Here is a 12138-nt window from a genome sequence, read left to right on the forward strand (position 1 = left end):
GCGATGGGAGCGTCTCTTCCTTACCCATATGTAAGCCATTAGCAGACATGAAACCGAGATAACTGCCGGTAATTCATCGATGGTTTCAACCTCGGTTTCAATGGTTTCTAACCAAGGGTTGGAAAGTGCTTATCTAAAATCTGTTCTAGAGTCCGTAGTTGGCTATGAACCATGGTGTCGGAGGTTTGAATCCCTCCTCGCCAACATCCGGCTACTTCCGTTCAATAGAAAAGATATTAATATTTAAGTTCTCAAGTGTTTCGTTTTCCACTATCATATTGTCTGTAATTCATCAATCGTTTCAACCTTCGCTTAGATGATTTCTGTGAAGAGCTTATTTATCTACTATTTCCATCATTCTAGTGGCGGTATGTGGGGCTTCTCCCTTTCTTTCCGGAGAGAGGCCGACTTTGATTTTGGTTCAAGAGAAAGATATTGATATTTAAGCTCTCGAGAAAGATCGTATCGTCTAGAGACAATTGCGCCGTCCTTGCCAGGGTTTAAAAAAAGCACGCACTTGACGTTAACAATATATAACATTCTTTACTAATATAAAAAAAGTTCAAAAAAATATTTTTGCCCCAAAAAAGATTAGGATTTTCGTTTGTTTGTTTTTTTTTCTTTTGTGACCTAGAAACCCCATACCCATTTGGCGGCGAGTAAATCTGGAGACACGTAAGTGGGAAGACCCATCATTCCCGACGTCACTTAAGGCCAGCGACCCGACCCTCCCACCATCCCCGACATCCCACTTAAGACCCCAAGCGACCGTGAAGGAATTCGAATTATTCCCAGCTTCGTGAGAGGGAAAGAGCTCAAACCATCGCGGCCACCAAGGCGTGGTAAAAAAAAAAAAAATTAGGGTTTATATCTTGAAAAACCATAAATTGATACACATATGACAAATTTACCAAAAATTAATTTTTGACCACCAAAAATCTAAACTAATACAATTTTGACACATTTACCTCAAACTAGTATACTTGTAATAAATTTATCCTCTGTTAATTTTCGTTAAATTTTACCAATTATTAATTTGAATGACATGTGACAATTGGCTAGTGTACCAATTTATGATTTTACTTTATGTTTGTCACAATTATACAATTTTTGTAGTTTTTTGTGATATTAATCCAATTTAACGATGGTATATTTGTTATAAATATATCAATTTCGGATTTTTTTACAGTTGAACAAATTAATTTTAAATAAATTTAATATAAATGTATTAGTTTGAAATTTTTTATGATCAATTAAGGTAAATTTGTCACATGTATATCGGTTTGAGATTTTTCATGGTCAAAAAATACTTTATGATAAATTTATCACACATGTACCAATATTGGGTTTTCGGGATATTAAAAATTGCATCGTTAGTTAAGTTGTAATTAAAGGATAGGACCCATCAAGTTACCTAGAAAGAAAAAAAATTACGCCAAGTTCATGCATTTTTTAATTTCAAACCCGATTTTGAAGCTCAACCCTTAAGTATTTAGCGTAAATCTATATATGCTTAAATCTACAATATTCATTAACTAAAAATCATAGAAATCAGCCGTAAGTTGCCGTGACATGATCTTTGTCTAATTAAATTGCGCATGCAAATTTCATCAACAATTTCGACATATACTCAATTCACTTTAAATTCTACCAACATATGTCGGGCAAGAACATCCCTCGTCGTCGAGATTATCAAGTATCGGAAGATTGGAAAAACAAAACCCACCAACAGAGTAGAAATTCAAACCTTGTATCATCGATGACAAAAAGAAAAGGAAAAACGTGTATGATGTATGGGACAAGACGTAGTCTAATCAGAAATTCATTGCCAGATCCCCTCTTGATCATAAACAAATCAAGACTAGGTTTTATACTATGGGACAAGACGTAATCTAATCAGAAATTCATTGCCAGAACCCCTCTTGATCATAAACAAATCAAGACTAGCTTTTATACTATTTCCTATTAGCAAGATGGTCATTCGAAATCCGAGGGCGCTGTAATCTGCGAAGTTCATATGCACCAGATGGTCAAAACTCGAGCCGAGCCCCAATACGTCCGAGGATGACCCATCAGAATAGCACCACCGAATCTGTTCTCAAGGGAGATTCTAAGTGGATCACGAGGGAAAAGAGGTTTTCCTAATATTGTTGAGACCGCAGAAGAGCATGACTACCCGCTCCAGTCCCACTCCAAAGCCCCCATGTGGAGGTGCTCCATACCTGCACCACCAAAATCACCATCATAATGTCCCGTCATAACGGAGGAACAATCACGTTCAGCTTGATCAACTAGATGGCTAAGCACTGAACATGGATCATCAAAGCTGTGATGCACTGACTCAACCATTGCATCAATGATAGCAAAAGAATGTGACTGTTTCTAGAAGAACAAAGATGATCAAACTGGATTACCTGAAAGAGTCGATGTACGTTTCAATGGTTTTCACATCGATTCCTTTTGCCTCTGCCTGCTTGGTAAGAAGTTCAGGAACATGGACACGCTGAGCTCCTGATATGATCTCCTCACCTAGGACAAAATGACACATATCAAGTTTGCAATCAAAGATGCATTGAATGCAAGGTTTATAGGTTAAGAGAGACTCATATGGGCAACTCTCACATCTATAGCCCAATCATGGGAGGAGACAAAAGTTTTACTGGATGTTAGTAAAGGGCCTCGATATGCAACTTTATAATAGAGGCCATTCAAAAGAAAAAGGAGAAGCCCAAGAATCTATGGAAGAAGTTCTAAACCATCAGGAGTTACGGAAGATACTGTCTCTATTTAAGGACTTCATGGTCTATAAAGAATCAATGGAACCCATGGTTCTCCAAAGAGTCAAGCCTTCCCTTCCCACCAATTCCCTCCCTATGTTTCTTTTTGAACAATTTGAACATGCATAACCATTTCTAACAGACCGTAGCAAAAATAATCATACCAAGGCATAACTCCCAAACCATCAATCAGAGAAAATTTGCTGAAGGTATAGGATGGCTGAAAAATTCACCTCTAATAAACACATCAAATGAATTACTGTAGGCAGGATCATCATAGCATGGCATGGTATAGAATGGCCTAACAGCAAAAGGATATCGGTGAAGTATATAGAACTCGGTGCCATACCTAAGAATAAAAGAAAGCTCGGTGAGTTAATCATAGCCAAAAGTAATTGCAATAATGATCACAAACCTAACTTAGAAATTCAGGCACATCAAAGATTAATTAACTTATTACTTTTCTAGAACCAGCTGTCCCAATTTTCTCTCTACTTCTGTGCTCAGGTCACCAAAAGGATCAATCTCAATACCAGCATCCTGTACAAGCATAGTAATGTCGAGCAGCAAGGAAAAATATTAGCACATATGAGGGCATACGTTCAGAACCAAACTAATTACATTAAAAACGCTTATCCACAAACCAGTAACTGTTACAAAACTATACAGGAATGTAACCAACATTTAATGGAAAAAAGCAACCTCAAAGGTTTTTGGACCAAAAGCAATTAATGGATGCTGCTCACTTCAATCCATAAGTTGATGCGATCTATACATGCTATTGACAATGAAATGACTCCAGAATCTCAATGCACTCATTCTGAGGGAGACAAGAAATCAAACTCCAAACAACAATAAATAAGATGCAACAACCGACCCATAGAATTAGCTAATGTTAACAGCTTCCTGCTGAAAGGACATGATTTTCCCTACACAATCTACAGTAAAATTCACTAAAAGCGAAATTCCAGCAAAAAACCCATCAACTAGAAAATCCATGCTGAAAATTGGTCCAAAATAAATGCTAGAACTCAAAAATATAAACTGCATCCGTAAGATTCAAACCCAATTATTTATTTACCAGCATGCATCAAGCTAGGAAATAAGGGTGAGTTTAGGAGTGTGTTGACATTTGGAAAGCTCCTTTAAAGAAGGGCTTTGACTTAACGATGCATCCACTCAAAGTAGTTCAGTGTTTAGTAGATAGTATTTTCCAATCCCATTTGAAAGAAACTTTTGTTCACTGAAAACTATACTTAAAAAAGATTTTTGATCATTCCTATTAACAGACAATTACCAAGTTAAGAATCATCTCAAGGTTGGTATTGCTTTGATAGGTTTAAAGATAAATGGGTGTTATGTGATAAATTAATTAACTAAAAGATCAATTAATAAAGAAAAAAGAATACACTGTAGGCAAAAAACAGAGCAAAGGATGGAGATCCATGAGCGACACCAATATCGTGTCCAAATTGGGTTGGCCAGGTTGCTGCTTACTGGAGTTCTTTGACCGAGGACAAGACAAAATGGGTGCAGATTGGCGCACTTTACTCTAAGGCTTTTGTGAGTGAGTGTGCTGGGGAAAGCAAGACAGAGAGAGATGTGCCAGTTCTGTTGAAATTCACAGAAGGCAGATATATCACTGAGGGCAACCAAAAACCTTGCCATTGAATCCACCGCCACCAACTACGTAGCTGTGAAGAATTGCAGGAAACCACCAAGGAAGGTGGCAGGGTTGCTGGTTTCCAGAAAGTAGAGTCATAGAGGGCAAAATTGGAATTATGAAGGCCGCATATGGGGTAGAACAAGAATACTAAAAAAATCCATTAATTCCCTTCCATTTGCATTCTGAAAATGTTAAAATAACAATGCAGGTCAGACCCTACATTGAGAAAACCACCTTTCCAAAGCTAAATTTTGGAGTCAAAGAACTTCATATTTCTCTCGCAACTTCATATAGACCTTAAAACAGAATGTCTATGTAAAAAAATAGACTCATCGCATTGAGCCCCTAGGTGCACATCAAGGACTGGAGAGAGCCCATGATCATGGGAGGATGGACCTTAACATATCAAGGAAACGAGTCGGTTGCTCTAAGTAGTTGACTATCCAAATCTACTTGACCAAGCCAACAATCTGCCCCCAATGTACACATACATGGCATATCCTTATCATTCACTTTTTGTGGTCCCTCTTCCAACACAAACAGTCAGTTTCACTTAGAAGCAACAAACAAAAAATCAGTTTAAGAGACTATGCTCCTACTTTTATAGCCATGTTATAGAAGTGCCAATGAAGTACATATGTAGCCACTCTATCTGCTCATTTGTTTTCTAATATTGGCAGTTATATTAGCTGTTGAAAAAAATTTCCTCACCTTGAGCATTTGAACCCCTTCTTGAAATGTAAGCCGCAAGGTTTTTCTCAAGTACTGCAATTTAAAAGTTCCTGCCCATGAGTTCTTATTGTAATCATCACCTACTGTTCTGAGGATTGCCCAAAAAAAAGAAAAAAAAAGTTTATCGTATCATAACCTTCAAAGGTTCAAAGGGGTATTGTCTTCCAACAGCTTCAAGTTCTTTCTTGCAACTTGCATTCAGTGAGTCGAACATTTTAACGAACAGCTGGTCCACAATGTCCATTACCTGCACAGAAATGTCTACTTTACTGAACTGAACTAAAGCACAAAATAAATGGAAAAAGTATCCACTCCCACCTCAGAATAGTGTTTCTTGATCTCCATTTCAACATCAAGGCCAGTAAATTCACACAAATGCCTATGAGTGAAAGAGTCTTCAGCCCTGAAAACAGGGCCAATCTCAAAAACACGCCCAAAATCACCACAAATGGCCATTTGCTTGTGAAGCTGAGGTGACTGGGCCAGGCATGCAGGGCGCCCTTTATAGTCCAGTTTAAAAACAGCAGAACCTCCTTCACTGGATCCAGCTATCAGTTTCGGTGTATGGATTTCGATAAAGTCTTCAGATAACAAGAACTGCCTAAATATCTGCACAATGTGGAACTATATAAGTTTAGGTACTCAAAACACAGTACTCAATACATAAGTAAACAGCAGAATCTTGGCCACTGAATGCGTGACAGCCAGAGCATCAGCATCTTACCTTAAGAAATGGCACTCGCAGTCATATGGAGATTGGAAACTACCAAAACAACCCATTAACATTTGAAGCACACACAAACAAAGGAAAAAGACTTCCCCATTTCTCCTATCCTATCCTTTCATACCATGCGTTATAAAGCTCCACTGTGTTTTGAAACATTTACTCCTCAGCGATTGGAAGTAAACTATTTCCTAACATCTTGCAGTCATATACTGCACGTACTGAAACAAAAGCAAGTCAAAATAATGTCATTCCCTTCCCTTCTACGGACTAGTTGTGGATTTAGGCATGGTTTGAGGAAGAGGGGACAAAAGAAATGCAATGAGTTTGTCCAATTTCATCAGGAATGGGATATGGGGGAAGCTCACATTGCCAACTTGACTCTGGATTCGGAAGATTCCTTGATTAGCAGGCGTGCGTATGTCGAGCACTCTGAAATTCAGCCTCGTGTCCTGATTAACACGAACGAGCTGCTCTCCAGCCTGCAAATTTGCAAAAACGGAACATAAACAGGACACTCTAGCCTTCACTTTATAAGTGGAGAGAAGAAACGATTATCAGAGAGAGCGAGAGAGAGAGAGTATGCCTGAAGAGCCTTCTCGATTTCGGCCTCACTGCGAGCAGCGTCCTCGAGATTGATGGGGAGGGTGGGCAATGCCTTGTTGACGCAGTAGATCTTGCTGACCTGAATCTCCACCTGCTGGGTCGCGCCCTTGATGGGCGACGAAGGGACAGTGAGGACCCGTGGACGTCGACGATGGACTCGCGGTTCAAGGAGGCGACGAACTTCACCATCTGCCGGCTGACCAGCCCCTCCTTCTCCGTCACCACGCACTGCACCGTGAACCCCTTCTCCCTCACCACCACGAACGCCATCTTCTTCCCCACCGCCCTTATCGTCTGCGCCTCCCCCACCACCGTCTCGTCCTTCATCTCCTCCGCCAGCGCCCCGATCGCCGTGTACGGCTCTCGCACCTCCTCCTTCGACTGCAGCTCCGGCAGCGGCACCTCCCCGTAGTTCCCGGCCGGGATCCTCCTCGTCCGGCGCGGCCCCGGCGACGGCCGACGGAGCCTCCTGGCGGCGGCGGAGCTTCTCCAGCTTGGCCTCCTCCTTCTTGGCGGCCTTCTTGCTCACCTTAGGTTGCTCCGGCGGCGAGGCTTCGGCTTCCGACGACATGGCGACGATCAGTAAAAGCTACGAGCAGGCCAGAGGAGGGAGGGATCGGCGACGGCGTGCGAGGGAAGAGGGGGAAAAAAAACCTAAAGCCTCATATCCACGCTAAGCACAGCGTTTTCTTTCCCTCCTGTTGGCTGCTGAGGGTATAACCGTAATTTCGCGATAGGAAAAGTCAGCACAAGAAGAATCCTTCCTTTTGTAAGCATTTGTTCCCGAAATAATTTCTAATAAAAAATAATATTTTTATTTTATTCCCAAAATAATTTCTAAATATTTAAAAACATTCATTCAAAATTTGTACTCCTAAAGTAGAATTGCGTTTGACAATATTGTTAAAATTATAAATCAAAAAAAAAAAAAAATTCAAAAAATTTAAATAATTTTTTCTTTTTAACTTTTTCTCTCTCCTTCATCGAGCTTTGATCAATTCGATCTCGAGATGACCAACGACCAATCAAACGATGGCTAGTAACCTCATCAGAGCGTCTTCGACCCTTGGCAGGCCATGCCTCATTGTTCGAGCCTTGCCTACTGCCGGGAGGCATAGGTGAGGCTCACTTGCCCTTGCGAGCTCGTCAAATCTTGTCCAACTGTTGCTAGCGATTGACAGTGGATGGCGATGGCCAATGATGGCAACAGTGGAAGAAGAAGAGGAAGGAAGAAGATGAAAGAACATAATAAGAGAAAAAAGAGCGTGATGATGGCTCCGTTGGATGCTCAAGTGAACCTTTGCGAGAGAATGAGGAGTTGAAAACTTTTTGTGAAGCAAAAGCTCTACAGCGGAGTTACTTTATGATTTAAGTGTCTTGCCAGGGGTGGTGGGTCCTCACTTAAGTAGCATCGGGGCTTTACGCTTGACACCGACTAGGCGGTTCCTCCCAGCAAAAAATAAATAAATAAAAAATAATATTGAGTTGGCTTGATCTTGAAATTATTTCGAAACAAATAAATATTTTTTTAACCCATCAATTTTGTTCTAGATCTATTATGGAGAATAAAAATTTACTAAATGGATTTTTATTTTAAATCTATTTCCAGAAATAAAAGAGTAGAATCAATTACTATTTGGCCAGTTGTCAAATGCATCATTAATATCTATTTGATAACATTTCTAAGTAAAATAGCGTGTTTTGTAACTACGTAAAACTTTTATTTTTTTAAAAAAATAGGAACGTGTTTAATATGACCCATAGATTATCTCTCTCTTCTTCTTCTTGCTCCTTCTCTAGCTGATAGTGGCGACAATCGATGGCGGTGGCATTTGGCGATCGGTGAACCAATGGGTAGCAACAACAAGTGGCGGCGGCGATCGGCAGCGCAATGATGGCATTCGACAATTAGTGGTGTTCGTGTGACCAACGATTGGCAGTTGGCGGCAATTGGTGACTAACAATGAGGAAGAAGAAGAAAAGAAAAAAGAAAGAAAATAACTTGCTTTTAGAAATTATTTTCAGGGTAATGAGTTACTTTTTTCTACCTTTTATTTTTGTTTCAAATATATTCTATTGCTACTTTTCTATTTCAGAAATTAAAAATTAATTACGTGACCAATTGAATTTTTATTCTTTTAAGAATATTTTTAACGCCTCACAGCCACAGAATAGTCTTAAATGCACATTGTTTAAGACTATTCTTTCTCCCATTAGCTGTTGGGGTATAACCGTAATTTCGCGATAGGAAAGGTCAGGACAAGAATAGTCTTAAACATCGGGCGGCTGACTCGTGAACGTCTCAAAGATTGCGTCCCAATTTTAAATATATTCCAACAAAAAAAAAATTAAATATATATTTTCAAATTTTGTGCGATGTGGATCATTTGGTAGTCACAAATTCACAATACAGGTGCTCGGAAGCTCCATTGAAGCTGCCTCATTTGGCAGTTTTGCCCATTGGGCTAATAGGACTGTATTTTTATTTTTTTTAACATGTAAATATCCACTCTTTAATTTTCGATTGGGAAGAAAGTTTTCTTCTCTTACCTAGAGAATATATCCTCACAATACAAATGAAACAGTTTCAAAACATGCTAAGGTCTAATCAATCAAGTTTTAATACGTAACGTAATTTTATTGCTAGTTAAAATATGAATTGTAATTAACAAAAAGAAAAAGAAAATCCCATTGCGTTTCGTGCCTTATTTAGGGTGATAATAGTTTGTGAGAGAATGGAAATATTCGAAATATACTCATCATGGTTTTTTGGTTAATTTCTAAATTTGATTTTGAATTTACATGTCTCTTGTCTTATCGTCGTTTAAAATTGTCTAACCGAACATTTAAAGTTTCATTTAAATTTGTAAACCTCTTTTGACCTAAAAAAAAAGTTGTAAACCTCTCCTAATCTCCTCTCACAATCATATAAATTTCTTTCTTAAACCAATAGATTCTCAAACATTTATTTTCCTCCAAAATTATTTTACCTTTTCTTCCACGTGCATACGCCATTTGCTTGTCTGTCGAAGGTGCACTCACGCAAGGTAGGGGTGTGCAAAATACCCGGGGATCCGCCCGGACCGCCCGGAACCGCACGGAACCGACGGTTCTTGAGGGAACCAATCCGGTTCTTGGTTCCATGGGCGGATTCGGCTGCTAGCCCCCCGAACCGAACGGTTCCCTTTAATATTAAAAAAAAAAAAAAAAAGCAGGACCTAGGTCTCACGCTCACCTCTGCGACTGCCTCTCTCTCTGTCTCTTCCACTTCTCTTCGGTTTCTGCGGCTGCCTCTCTCTCTCTCTCTCTTCCTCGGTTCCTCTCGCTATTTCAATTCCTCCTCGGTGACGTGCATCCGCCTCACCGCACGAGCCGTGAAGTCGCGCTTGGCAGTCGTCGCCACCCTCCGCCGCGCCGCTCAATCTCATACCCGCGCGCCGTCGACTGCGGCAGCTCCGCACCTCGCCATCGTCGTCTGCGAATCCGCCTTCCCCGACGTGCAGCACCGCAATCGCCGCTCGTTTCTTCACGCCGATGGCCGCGACTCGGCAACCCACAAGACCCATCCGCGACCAACGCTCGTCCCACCCGGCCGCGGCGATCTCGCTCGACGATTACGAATCCGAGCTCATCTCGGCCCACGCCGCCGTCGCTGCGTTCAACCTCCTACCAGATCCACCTTCCCCTGACGTGCACACACCGCAATCGCCACTCGTTTCTTCACGTCGGTGGCGCGACTCTAGCAACCCACGAGACCCATCCGCGACCAACACTCGGCGTCCCTGCGGCCACGCCGATCTCGCTCGCGACTACAGGTCCGAGCTCATCTCGGCCCCGCGCCGTCAGTTCGGCCTCTCGAGACCCGCGACCCGGACTCGCGCCACTTTCGCCCATGGCGACCCTTTGCGAATCCCAGAAGAACCGGCGTCGGTTCCATGGATCCACCGGAAACCAGGACCGCAGGCGGTCCGGTTCGGGTGAATCCATGTAACAAACGGTGGATTACGATTCCAATTTTCGGAGCCGTGCGCGAGGCGGTTCTCGATTCTAGGTCGAAGAACAGCCCGCCCGGGCCATGCACGCCTTTAATGCTGAGGCAAGCCAGGAATCATTACATGCTCATAAAAATTAAAAATGAAAGTCGAAACTTGGAAAGCCCGTGGTATGTGTCGCTTCATTTAGTAAGGTCTTAGCAATTGTAATAGCATTTAAGAGGATCCAACCATGAATTACAATCCCAAATAAGATACACGAAAATTTAACCATGCTAATAGCGAAAATGAGAATAAATAGATGTAAAAATATATTATTTTTGGCATATGCCTTTGCAAAGTGCGGTTAAAGACTTCAAAGAATTTTCAACATTGACTATGAATGCTTTTAGTGCATTTTTTTAATCGTCCTTTAATTGACTTTGGTCGGAATGTCTAACCAAAATAATGTGCCACAAATTATGACGTAGGCTCGGCCACTTGGGCTGACCTTGGGCTATCACCCCTCCGAAGTGCAATGGAGGTCGCTAGGCCCAGGCCATGAGCCTTCTTGATCGCCCATTGACCCCGTCCAGGTAAGTGACTATGAACGCTTTTAGTGCATTTTTTTTTAATCGTCCTTTTAATTGACTTTGGTCGGAATGTCTAACCAAAATAATGGAGAAAATTATTCAAAAAATCATAAATCTATTACATCTTTAACAATTCAATGCTAAACTATTCAAATTTATCAATTAAGTTATAAACTTTTTAATAATTTACAAATTAAGTTATCTAACCAATCTTGGTGAAAATGCTTACTTGTGGACATCGATTCTCTACATGGTAAAATTGATGCCAATGTTGATAAAAATTTATTAATTTTTGTTATTTTTTGCTTTCTTCCTCTATCGATTGTCGGGCCTCATAAATGACTGGCAAGGGTCGACCTCCCACAACCCAAAGTGAGATCTGGCAAGAGGCGACCTCCCTGGCCTCAGCGAGGCCAGCCCTTGTCGGCCTTTGGTGAGGTGAGGTGAGCCTTGCTTGATATTGGCGAGGTCCCCACTCACCAAATCCTAGCAAGGGTGTGGAAAGTGAGACTCTAGGGTTGAAGTGCAAAATTGGTGTTCGTCAGGCGATTGCAAAGGATTTTGAACAAAAGACGAACGTGAGCAATTCTACGGAAGAAGGTCAAGGGAATTGGACGTCATTTTTTTCTCTCTAGCTCTCTCCTTCTCTCTTGCCCTCGGAAGCTTCAAACAAAAGAGCGCTAGTGGAAACCAGAGAAGAAGGGCCCAATACCCAAAACAATTGCAACTCTAAATTTAGTCCCAATTCTATCCATAACCTTTTTCATGTCTCATAAAAAAAACCCTTAACTTTTTCTGTTGTCCCAAATTTAATTAATTTCCGTCCAGAGTGGCTGTTAATGACTACGTGGCACTTCCACGTCATAATGACATCCTATTGGATGAGCAATTGGGATTGACTTTTCAATTGCTTTCACTTGTCTTCATATCGTCTCTCCCTTCCATCTCGCTCAAATCTTCCATAGGCTCAATCCTCCATCTCTCGTGCTCAGACTCCTCCATTTCTTACCTTGGACATCTCTCGTTTGTTAACGAGGAGAGGAAATCTAGAAAATTCAAGTGAGGAGAG

General features: G+C 41.2%; 1 protein-coding gene and 1 pseudogene across 1 annotated transcript; both read right to left on the reverse strand.

Annotated features, from left to right (window-relative positions):
* Positions 1–1707: 1707 nt before the first annotated feature.
* LOC104425631 (aspartate--tRNA ligase 2, cytoplasmic) lies at positions 1708–7168 on the reverse strand. The gene is given in 11 exon segments (XM_010038366.3): positions 1708–2222; positions 2415–2529; positions 3011–3126; positions 3238–3317; positions 5155–5208; positions 5312–5422; positions 5494–5784; positions 6268–6381; positions 6486–6640; positions 6643–6926; positions 6928–7168. Coding segments are annotated over 11 exon segments (1572 nt in total). The 5' UTR covers positions 7077–7168; the 3' UTR covers positions 1708–2119.
* A 3762-nt stretch (positions 7169–10930) lies between these two features.
* Positions 10931–11080, reverse strand: LOC120290072 (annotated as a pseudogene).
* Between the last annotated feature and the right edge of the window lie 1058 nt (positions 11081–12138).

The sequence above is a fragment of the Eucalyptus grandis genome, chromosome 11, assembly GCF_016545825.1.
Source record: "Eucalyptus grandis isolate ANBG69807.140 chromosome 11, ASM1654582v1, whole genome shotgun sequence".
Classification (NCBI taxonomy): domain Eukaryota; kingdom Viridiplantae; phylum Streptophyta; class Magnoliopsida; order Myrtales; family Myrtaceae; genus Eucalyptus; species Eucalyptus grandis.